This window comes from Miniopterus natalensis, chromosome 21 (assembly GCF_054644295.1).
Source record: "Miniopterus natalensis isolate mMinNat1 chromosome 21, mMinNat1.hap1, whole genome shotgun sequence".
In the NCBI taxonomy this organism is placed as follows: domain Eukaryota; kingdom Metazoa; phylum Chordata; class Mammalia; order Chiroptera; family Miniopteridae; genus Miniopterus; species Miniopterus natalensis.
The window spans coordinates 11,073,494-11,084,704 of NC_142101.1; the positions used below are offsets into that span (position 1 = coordinate 11,073,494).

At 45.7% G+C, this 11,211-nt stretch overlaps 1 protein-coding gene across 1 annotated transcript; it reads left to right on the forward strand.

Annotated features, from left to right (window-relative positions):
• Nucleotides 1–4,188: 4,188 nt before the first annotated feature.
• Nucleotides 4,189–10,782, forward strand: COX20 (cytochrome c oxidase assembly factor COX20). Its single transcript, XM_087828889.1, has 4 exons — nucleotides 4,189–4,251; nucleotides 9,588–9,702; nucleotides 9,815–9,878; nucleotides 10,498–10,782. Exons 1-4 carry the CDS (start codon nucleotides 4,210–4,212, stop codon nucleotides 10,634–10,636), a joined length of 360 nt encoding a protein of 119 aa, XP_087685015.1. The 5' UTR covers nucleotides 4,189–4,209; the 3' UTR covers nucleotides 10,637–10,782.
• Nucleotides 10,783–11,211: the final 429 nt, after the last annotated feature.

Here is an 11,211-nt window from a genome sequence, read left to right on the forward strand (position 1 = left end):
CCCAGTTCCGCCACTTTTATGTGACCCTGGGCAAATTATTCAACCTCCCTAAGCCTCGGTTTCCTTTTCCATGAAATAAGGGTGATAATATTAACCTAATGGTGATGTTTTACAAAGCAAACACTCCCTGTAACCAACACCCAAGTAAAGAAATAGAACTGCAGGCACCCACTACTGCTGCCTCCCATGCACTGACCCAGCTTCCAGACCGTAGATTTATTTTATCTGCTTTGGAACTTTATATAAATGGTAATATACAGCATATATACTTTCACATCTGGTTTTTGCTGTTGCTAACCCTCACCTGAGGACATTTTTTCCATTGACCTTTAGGGAGAGAGGGAGAGAGCGAAACATCAACGTGAGAGACACACACTGACTGGTTGCCTCCTGCAGGTGCCCCAACTGGGGCTGGGGGTCAAACCTGAAACCCAGGTGCATGCCCTTGGCCAGGAATCAAACCTGTGACCCTTTGGTGCACAGGCTGATACTCTAACCACTGAGCCACACAGGCCAGGGCTCACATCTGTTTTTTTCCGTTCAGCCTTCTATTTCTGAGCTTCGCCCAAGTCGTCACATTAGCAGCAATTGTTTCATTCTCACGCCGCTAGCTGAGCACTTGGGGCATTTCCAGTTTGGGCTATTACCAAGTCAGCTGTTAGGAACATGCCGGATGCAGTGTTAAGCAGTAAAAACAAACATGCGAAATCTCTCCTGTACTGGGGTGGAGCAAAGTTCTAAAGAAACAGAGCAGCCGGCACCCACCACTTGGTGTAGAGTTATTACTGGCAGGTAGCAGGGCAGAATGGGAAAGAACATAGGGCTGCCGACAAGACACATTTGTCACCGAATTCCGAGCTTTCCACTTCCGAACAGTGTGACTTGGACAGTTACTTGACCTTTTCGAGAGCCAATTTCTTCATCTGCAAAATCGTAATAAAAATATCTCCGTCCTTTGGCGGTGGGAATGGTCACCTGAGACGGTGTCTGCAAAGGCAAAGCCCTGGCAGCATGCCTAGGGCACATAAGGGTGAGTTGGCACATGCCCTGACCACACGTTAGGGGCAGGAGGAGAGCATGTTGAAAGGGAGGAGCCCTTTCTCCCTGGGATGCATTTACTCAATGTATTTGTTCCAACATATCTCCTGGAATTATTTTTACTACAAAAGTAACAAAGGGCAGATAGATTTTTATATTTTCAAAATGTCTGACCAACTGAAACAAATGCTTCTAACTGCATATCCAGTTGGTGACACATCCATACAGAGAAAATGACTGAAACATGGCATTGACTGCACACCCCTGGTGGGCTGCTCTCAGGACAAAAAGTAGATAGATGATAAATAGATAGATGGATAGATTGATTGATTGATAGGTTGAATCATTATATTAATATCTTAGGAACCAAGATTTTCAGCGTAAAAGAGATAGGAGTATAAAATCCAGAAAAATGAAGAATCCTATAACCCATTGATATGTATTATTGTATAATAGGCAGTAACTGTCTATTGAAAAGGCCAAGAAGCAGTGACACCCAATAGCAACGGGCATGACTAGTGCCCAGATTGTTAATGTTCTAATTTGAATATCTATATAAATTCATGATTTAAGAACATTTTTCTTTCCACTCCTGCCCAATGAAAGAGCCTAGGAGCACCCTATTGCTTCTTGATTTCCAAATATTATACCCACAAAGCAAAAAGAGAAAACTGCTCTTTGGAGAAATGGTTGAGTTTAGGTCCACCTCAGAAAATGTACAAAGATGTTCCAGGGACATCTTTTGTGTCAGAAAGTAAGAAACTATCAACCATCTCTGGGATCACATCAAAGATACAGGAACCAACCTGATAAGCGAAAAATAGAACAATTTGTGTGTTATAATAACAGCTACAGTGGCTTGAAAAACAACGAATTATAAAAACCAAGCGTTCATAATGACACTAATCGGCCTCCCCCCCTAATAAAGAACCCTCCTTGCTTGTCTTTGGAGGTTGTTATGATACTGACACATTTTTATGAAAATTAATAAGTGAAGGGAAAGAGTCAAGCATTTATCCTGCCTTCCTAGTCAGCCTGTATTTCAAGATAACTAAATAACCTGACGAAGGAAAATTCTTTATAGAAGTCTAGTGAGTAAAACCAGAAGGTAGGGTAGCAACTAGTTAAATAGGTCTAGGCCACAATCATCAATAGCTACTGAAGACGCTGGGAACCTTAAAATAGAGGGATCAGGCTGACCCCACCTCAGCTACATGGATTCATATACATGGGGCCTGAATGGCATAGACTGTTACCCTATATTCCAGTGTTTTAATTAAGAAAAACAAGAAAAGTTTAGAAACACATCCAACTATTAGCTGTGTTTACCTTAAAGAGAGAAGAGGGGTGAGTGTGACGATTTTCACTTTCCACTCTACGAACTGTGAAAACGAAAAACACCAAAAGGTGCAAGTATTTTTGCAATTTTTGTGAAATTGAAATCAGTATTAAAAATTACATGAGAACACTTTCAAAGACAAATGAGGTGGGCCTCAACTAAGTTTACCCTACCCATTTTCAGAGTCACAATAAAAAAAAAAAAACGAAATAGGAAGGTTTTGCGGGGTTTTCCCTGGTAGTTTTCCAGTTCTTCCCTCATTGACGACATAATTAGGAATCACTTCAAAAGAATTCCTCGCTCCTTGATGGAATATTACCTTAAATGCCGCCTACGGGTCGGGTTCAGAAGCCCCAGGCTGGCCGGAGACCGCGGGTGGGGCGGCTTTACCTCTGTTCCCCAGTAAATACTAGAGCGAGGCCAACTGTCTGCGGCTGTCCCACTTCCCCAAAAGCGAGTCGTTTCAAAAGAAAAAACCAAAACAACCATCACATCTAAGTCTTAAATTGTGTATTTTATTGGGCTTGTAGAAAGGGATTACATGATTATGAAAGTAAGGTCATCAGGCGGGGTAAGAAAACGTTCACTTAGTATAAAAGCATCATCGCTAATCGCACGCGGCACTTTCTGGGCCCCCGGGGGCGGCAGCAGGAGCAGGAGGAGCAGCTGGAGCAGCAGCAGCTGCAGCAGGAGCTGCAGGAGCTGCAGCAGGAGGAGCAGGAGCTGCAGCTGCAGCAGGAGCAGGAGGAGCTGCAGGAGCAGCAGCAGCAGCACCGTGACTTTGCACAACGACGCGCTCTGAAGCCGACACGTTTCCCCAGGCGTGCACTTTGCCATGTTATAGACTAAGCGTGAAATGCAAAGGTCGCCGCAAGGTCGTTTACCGTGGGGTGGACAGGAAAAACCTCTGAGAGGCAACCGCGCCGCACTGGCGCGCCGGGAGGCTGGCGGGACCCGGTCCCATGTCGCCCCCGGCAGGACTTCGGGTTCCACGCTCATTCGCAGTCGCGGGGAGGGGTGCACGTGGGCCACCGCCCCTCGTTAAAAATGCACGTTGCAGGCCTTTTAATGCCTAAACCCCGGAGTCCTCCAGCGCCCTGGAAGGTCGGACAAACGGCCTGGCGCGTGCTCAGGAACGAGCCGCTCCCTCCCACGTTGTCCCCCGTCTCCTTTAGGCGGCCCGAGCGGTGCTATTTTAAAGCCCCGAAGTGTTGAAGGTAAAAGGGGAAGAGGCGGGGCGCCGTCTGCTGCGGCGGGCGCCCGGGCCGCATGGCCGCTGCTGCTGCTGCTGCTGCGGCTCCCGCTGCGGGGCCCGCGGGGCTCGGCCCGGGGCCGGAAGGACAAAGGACACGTAGGGGACGCGGCCCGCGAGCCGGCGCAGGCCGACTTCCGGCCAGGGGCCCGCGCGCAGGACAAAGCGGCGGCGGCGCGCGCACTCCCGCCGTCCCCGCCCCGCGGCGCGCGCCCGGCGGCTGTGCGCGCGAGCGTGGAGCGCGCCGGCGACGGTTAGAAATGGCGGTTGGGGCAGAAGGCGGGGGCTGGGCAGGGCAGAGGCGCAGTCTCGAGGTGCCGCCCGCTCCCCTCCCGCAGTCCGGGTGCGGGGGTCGCTTCCGTCCCCTTCCCCCTCCCCCGGTCGCGTCCAGCAGGGCGGAGGGAGCCCGTGATGGAGACGGGGTGGTGCGTTCAATGAACAAAGGAGACGGCCCGGACCGGCTCGGCCATTGGGGAGGAGAAACGTTCCTAAGATGGCGGCCGGCGCGGGGAGGGGGGGCGGGGCCTCCGCTGGCGGGGGCCCTCGGCGGGGGCGGGGCTGGAGGCGCGGACTCGTCCCCATGGCGGCCGCCTCGGAGCCCGGCGAGCCCGCGAAGGGGAAGGTAACGCGGGGCGCGGGGGCGGGGGCGAGCGGGGCGCGGGCGGGCGCCTCCCGAGGACGCGGCCTCTCGAGCCGGGTCCCCGAGGCCGGAGCACGCGTGGTCGGCTTCCCTGGCGGCCGGGGGTGGAACTGTGACTCCCCCGTCCGCCACCTCACCCCAGGATAGTTTTGACTTCATTGCGGGAGAAAAGTGACCCAGCCTAGCAGGAGGAGCGGTCCGGTGCTCGCAGTGACTCCTGCGGGGCCCCGTCCCTGCAGACCAGCCGGCGAGCCTGAGCCCTCGGTGGGAAGGTCGCGGGCGGGCCCTGGGACTCGTTAGGAGACTGCGAAGCCCCCGAGGCCGCGGGCCTTGCCTTTGGCGCCGCGCACTTAACCCTCACACGCGGGGCCGTGGGTGCTGAGGGGGACTCGGCTCTGGTCCCCGAGTCTGCGCGGAGCGGCAGCTGGAGAGGTCGAGGCTCCGCCCGCGTCCCTGCGCGCTCGCGGCCCCGGGTCTCTGCCGCCCGCAGCTGCGGCAGCCGGGGCTCGGGGCTCGGGGCTCGGGCTCCGCGCCCCTCCGCCCGCCGGCCGGTCGGGGCGCTGGGCTGAGAGCGCCCGTTTCCCCTCCGCGTGAACCCAGCCCTGGCAGCGCGCTGCTTCCGCCCGCCCCGGCCTCTCCCCGGTTCCTCCACGTGTCCTAAAGCTAAACTAGGCGCTCCGGTCCCCCGACTCCCCCCAAAGCAGACTGAGGTGCTGTTGTCCCCATCGCCTCATAGCTGTATCATTACCATTTATTACGCCCGAAGTTAATTTGTCTCCTCTTCCTCTTGGGCTTAAGAGCAGGGAACCCAATAGATATTAACAGATCAGTCATGAATATTGAAGACCCACTGTGTGCCACATCGCGCCCGATACTCTGGTTTTAGGATATTCTCTGACCAGCTTGGAAATTTTGCTCACTTCCTCCAAGTTCTTGCTGCTTTGGGGACTTTTTCCAAGACAGCAGGCCATCAAAGGGTTCATATTTACAGATTTTGTCAGTTTACACAACGCATGGTGCCTTTTGTTTTTAATGTCTCGTATACTATTTGGAATATGCTTAGCGTAACAAAATGTGCCCTTGTTTGGGACTTCCACATTTCAAACACGGAATTCTCGATTCTTTGGGAAACACTGGCATCTTGAATGGGAATTTAATCCCTTTTGTATCCATTCACTTTGATAGGAAAGAACTGCTGTCAGGTAATGGTCATAAGGTAGGTTCAATCCACTGAGAATTGATAAAAAGAATTCAGTGAAAAAAATTAATGACCTACTTAATTGTTCCATCATTAGCAAAGTACTGCAAAAAGCCCTGTAAATAGTTCATGAAACACTAGTACCTATCAAAGCTCATCAAAGAAAGTATAATAAAATTAATATGTTATGTCTCAAGTAGTGGCCCAAGGTAATGTTAAAAAAGGAAGCCTGCAGTTTGAAAAAACGTGTTTTCAGTGACCATTTATACAATCCAGGGATTGATTTTTAGAACAGCAACACTAAGATAAAAATAGGAAAGGTATCAAGCTAGCATATCTGATAAACTAGCCCTTTGCTCTTTTTCTTTGCTCTCTGAGAAACTTTAAAATATGAAATTTGGTACATACTTACCAGGAAAAGAACTGTAGGTAAATTCTAAATTTATGAACTCATTCAAAAAAATATTTACAGAGTACCTACTAAGTATTAGGTACTAAACTAGGTGCTGTAGTATAGCCTTGATCAAAACAGGCAAAATCCTTGTTCTTATGGAATTCACTCTGTTGGGGGAATTAAAAATACTGAACCAGCCAGGCAAAGATCAGGAGGAAGGTAGCGTGTGCTAAGCAATAACCATTTAGGCATGTTAGAGGGATGGCCAGTGTGCCTGGACTGGATGCCGAAGGAAAGAGTGAGATATGCAAGGGGGTAGGTGCCAGGTCGGGTAGGCCTTCACAGCAGGCAGGAGTACCTATATTCTGAGCATATCCGAAGGCCATGGAGGGTTTAAACAGAAGGGTATACTCATCTTAATGTAATCAACCTCAAGGTGCTTATTGGACATAGAAGAGAGAGGTGTCAGTGGGCAGATGAAACTAAAGCTTGGGGAAGATCGGGGTTTGATTTATAGATTTGGTAGTCGTCATATAAATGGCATTTAATTGAAAGCCTTGAGACACCTAGAAGAGACTAGATGGGGGAGGGGGCACTTCAACATTTAGATGTCATCAGAGGAGGGAACAGCAGCAAAGCTGCCAGAAGAGCCAGTGAGAGAGAAAACCAGGAGACACTGTCATATTTGAAGCCAACTAAACTGTTCCAGAAACATGATCTGTGCTACGTGTGCTGCTGTAGAGTACTATGGATTTTGCAAAATGGGTGTTTTAGAACAGGGCTGTCTCAGGGGCGTTCAGGGGATGAATGTTGCATTGACGTGTAGTGAGGATAGGTGGTTTGTAAGTAGAGAAAACCGTTTTGCAGTAAAGGGGAGCAGAAAAAAGGGATGGTAACTTGAGAGGTTTGTATGTTTCAAGGCTGAATGTTATAGTACAGGAAAAAGTGATGCAAATGAAAGAAGGGGTAACTACAAATATCTTTGAGAGGAACCATTAGGAATAGTCTTAAATAGTTCATCCTTTGTAAAGAGGAAAAGCAATATGGGCACTGAGGCAGGTACATTTGGCAGTGGGAAATAAGGTAGCTTAACATGATCTGATCTATTTCCTGTAAATATTAAGTTGCTGTTCTGGCTTAGAAGTTTTGAGCTTTCCTTAATTCCATCAAGGTGAGCTGGTAAAGCTGCTTTTCTAAATGTAAGCTTAATGTCTACAAAAAAACTAGTCTAAGATGTCCTTAGTTTAAGGACTTAAATGACAAGTGAAACCACAAACTAGGGAATAGAGAAATATTAACCCCATTGCCAAGGATCTTACAGTGCATATGCTGAAGAGTAATACTTCGTTACAGCAGTTCACACCTGCTTTTGGAAGCTAACAGTAATCAATAGTCTGAACCAGTGATTTTCAACCCTTTTCACCTCAAGGTACACATTACTAAAATTCTTTGGTGCACCAAAAATATATTTTTTGCCAATGTGACAAAAGAAAACTAGGTATAATTTTGATTCATTCACACCAGATAGCTGTTGTTAGCGGTTGTCACTTTTCAATTTGACAGTCTATGAGGTCAGAGCCCGACTCAATAGGCATTGTATGCTTTTAATTTTTGACCTTCACCCAAGGAGGTTAACTGATTTTAGAGTAAGAGAGAGGGAGAAAGAGGCACATCGACATGAGAAACATCAGTTGCCTCTTGTATGTGCCCCAACTCAAGACTGAACCCACAACCTTTTGGTGTATGGGATGAAACACAAGTCACCCTAATGTTTTGAAAACTCTTCGGGCACACCAGTGTGCCTGCTGCAGACACTGAAAATCACTGGTCTAAACTCCCAACTTTTCCAGGTGAGAATGCTCTGCTAGTGAAGGGAAATTGTGGCCTTAAATTTTGTTGATTCTTCCCCCATTTTGATACAAGTTAGAGACACATACACAATTATGTACTTTAGTCCTATTACTCCGTGACCTTTGGAAAATGCCTCTTCTGTGAGCCTTGGTTTTTTCCACCTATGAAAAAGACCCAAAGGGTTAAATGATGTAGTAGAAATGACCGGCTCTTGGCGTCAGGCTGGCTTCCATTCTGTCCGCACTTAGTAGCCTTTTATGTAAAGTCAGACCCTGAGCCTGTTTCAGAGATAATCTCACAGAGGTCGTGAGAACTAAACATGAGGGATGTGGAGAGCAGGACACCAATAGCCCCCTGCCAGCCCTATATTGAGACCGTTTTAGACCAGCGTTGGTTTCTCAACCTTGGCACTACTGAACAAGTTAGGTCAAAGGTGGGGCTGGTGTGCTGTGGAATGTTTAGTAGCAGAATCCTTGGCCTCTATCCACATGCTGGTTCTAGAAGGTACCACCTTAAATAGGATTCATTTCTGGAAGATCTTTGTCTTAAAAAGACCTGAAATCTTTTAAACAGATTCCAATTGCCTGTCCCAGATCTGAATAAGAAAATCTTTAAAAAACTCAGGTTACCTAGCTGGCTTAAATACCACTATTTGATATTTGGCAAGTGTATTTTCTATACTTGGTAAAGGAATGGGGTTGATAGCAAATGATTCTAGCCTATCCTGGGGGGGGGGGGGGCACACCATGGCTCCATTACTAAAGGGAACCCAGATTTAAAAGCCCAGAGGCATTAAAGGAACTTTAGTGGTCTTTGGTGGTGTGTGGTGCTTGGCACGCTGTGATGTTGCAATGAAAGCCATCACAACATTGTACCCCACCTTAGAAGCTGCTGATCTTGCTTCTAGGACCTATAAAGGATGGCACTACTAAACACCACCCTCTGCAGCCTTAGCACCTTAGGCATCCTTCCCCTGGGGAAATAGGCTGCATTGGAGGTGGGGCGTTAGTCCTGGACTGGAATGCAGAACCCAACAGTCCCTACCTGCAGAGCAGCTCACACCCTCATCTTCAACCGTAGGTTCCACTGGGCTTTTGAGTTGACAGGATGAGAAACTGAATTTTCTGCTAAATGAAATGAAAAACCCCACAAGAACTCAAATTCCCCAACTTCTTTGTATATGAAGATTTTTAAAACGCGCTCCAAAGAAAAATGAGAATGATCCAAGAGAGTATGTAATTTTTGCTTTATTATGAACCAGGTCACACATTTTGTCTTTTCTAGCAGAAGCCTGAGCCAAAGAAGCAAACAGGAGAAAAATACAATCAGGACTATGTTCTTGTTTCAGTGTCTTCCAATCTGTTTCCCCCTTTTATTACCTACTTCTGTAGAACCCTCCTCAGCCTTTTGGTTAAGGTCTTATCTCACACTAGACCACCATTCAAATGGACAAATAACTTCCTTTTAAAAACTCTTACTGAAAACTTGTATGGTTTTCTACTTTATTGAAGAGAAATGCCACAGTGAAACGTGTATGTGCCTTTTTCTTAAATGTCTGTCCTGCCCTCAGTTGAGGGCCACAAGATAAATACAATCAAGTGCAATTTCCTAGGAGTTATGCCCACATTTATCTTTCCATGAATATTTCTTATAAACTGACGTTCACCTCATTAACACCAATAAAATCTAGTCATACAGATGTTTAAATAGCTCATAAAATGTGCTTTTCCAAACCAGTTGATTATAAAAAAAATCAACGTAAATGGATTGATTCCTGTTCATCACATAGCACATATCCTAGTTTAATTTTTGCCAAACCACTGTGATGTACAGTACTTTCTTTTTCAATCTAGGTTCTTTTTTGTTTTATCCTAGCCCTTTAAGCTCCTAGGAATTTTAGACGTCCAGAACATTCCCTGTGCACGGGACTCAGTATTATATGGTTCATTAGGATCTGTTGTGGCTGGCCTTGGACATTTTTTGTTAACTAGTGAGTATCTGTTTTTCTGTGTAAGTAACACACATCTGTGTGTGGTGAGCAATTACTTTCTAGATGGGGTAATGTCATATATGATGATTATAGTGGCTGTGCTTTCTGACAGGCAGAATTAGAAGATCATGTGACGTTGGAGTAGGAGGATTTATCGTGGTGACTTTAGGATTCTGGTATGTGTTTAAGTACTTGAGATGACCCACGTTAAGAATGGGTTTATCCAATTCCAAAGCATGCTCTCCCACCTTCGGTTGTTTTAAAAATGGTATTGTTGGAAGGTCTTAATCCTTTCAGTCTGTATGTACTTAGACTTTATACACCATTTGTTGAATGAATAGATGACTGCATGCCATGAGACATGCCATGAATACCAGTACTTCCTTTAGGAAGGCCTCCACCCTTCATCCTACCCTAATGCCCATTTCATCCCTGCTTACAGCACCATATCCAATGTTACTTTAAGAATGTGTTCACAATTGATACAGCATGGACTATGAAATCTATTTTCTTCAGCAAAGAAAGCCAGACCCAAAGTACTGGTTCCACTTATATGAGGCTCTACAAGTAAAATTAAGCTAAGGTGATAGAAATCCTCATTTAGTAATAAAAGAATGTGTTCATAGGTATCTTTGACACCAAGCCACCCAAAAATAGCACACCAAATTAGAATGGTTATATTGTCAGTCTCAGGGTACTCATCTGTAAGGATTCCTACATTTTATTACACTAAAATTTCAAATGTTTCTACAGGAATTTTATGTTAATGATTTATTCATATTCTTTTCTTCCAAGGTTCCACTGCAGGTATAATTATGCAAAGCTAAGAATCCAGGAAAGACTCGCCAGAGAAGGAATTAAAAATAAGATTTTATATGAAAGTACCCACCTTGATCCTGAAAGAACACAAACCAGCAATAGCAGCAGCACCTGAACAGATTCGAGCACAGAACCCAAATACAACTCACTGGCGTCAGTGTGAACCAAGATGAGATCAACTATGTAAAACATCCTATGTACCATAAGGCTTTCAATCAAGTAAATAAAGTATGTGTAAGCTGTAGTCTTTTTTCACTTAAAGGAACATTTTATGGACTTATTCCGGCCCTGTTATCTACTATCCGTATAGCATATAGATTTGCCATACTTTAACAAAATAAACCTAGTGTTCAGCATGCTTAGAAAAGTTCCCTTGTAGTGAGTATAAATGATGTCATTTTAAGAAATACAATCACCCAGTTGGATGTTAAAATTTTGCCTTAAAAACAAAAACACAATCATATTACTGTATCATTAAAAATGAGGAAATATTTCCTGATTTCTTTAAGCCAATGCTAGTATAAGACTTAAACCTAATAATAGATTGTATCACTGCAAATTATTTTTTAAATGTATCCACTTCTTACAACAGTTAAAGTTTGTTTTTAATTACTCTAAATATTTTTTTGGAAGTATGCAGGGGTTTTTTGGTTTTGTTTTTTTTTTTTTTTCGGTAAAACTTAAATATGC

Coding starts and splice junctions, on each gene's coding strand:
- COX20 (XM_087828889.1), top strand. CDS start 4,210: ATGGCGGCCGCCTCGGAGCCCGGCGAGCCCGCGAAGGGGAAG. Junction 4,252..9,587: donor GCGAGCCCGCGAAGGGGAAG/GTAACGCGGGGC, acceptor GTTTTATCCTAG/CCCTTTAAGCTCCTAGGAAT. Junction 9,703..9,814: donor TGGACATTTTTTGTTAACTA/GTGAGTATCTGT, acceptor GCTTTCTGACAG/GCAGAATTAGAAGATCATGT.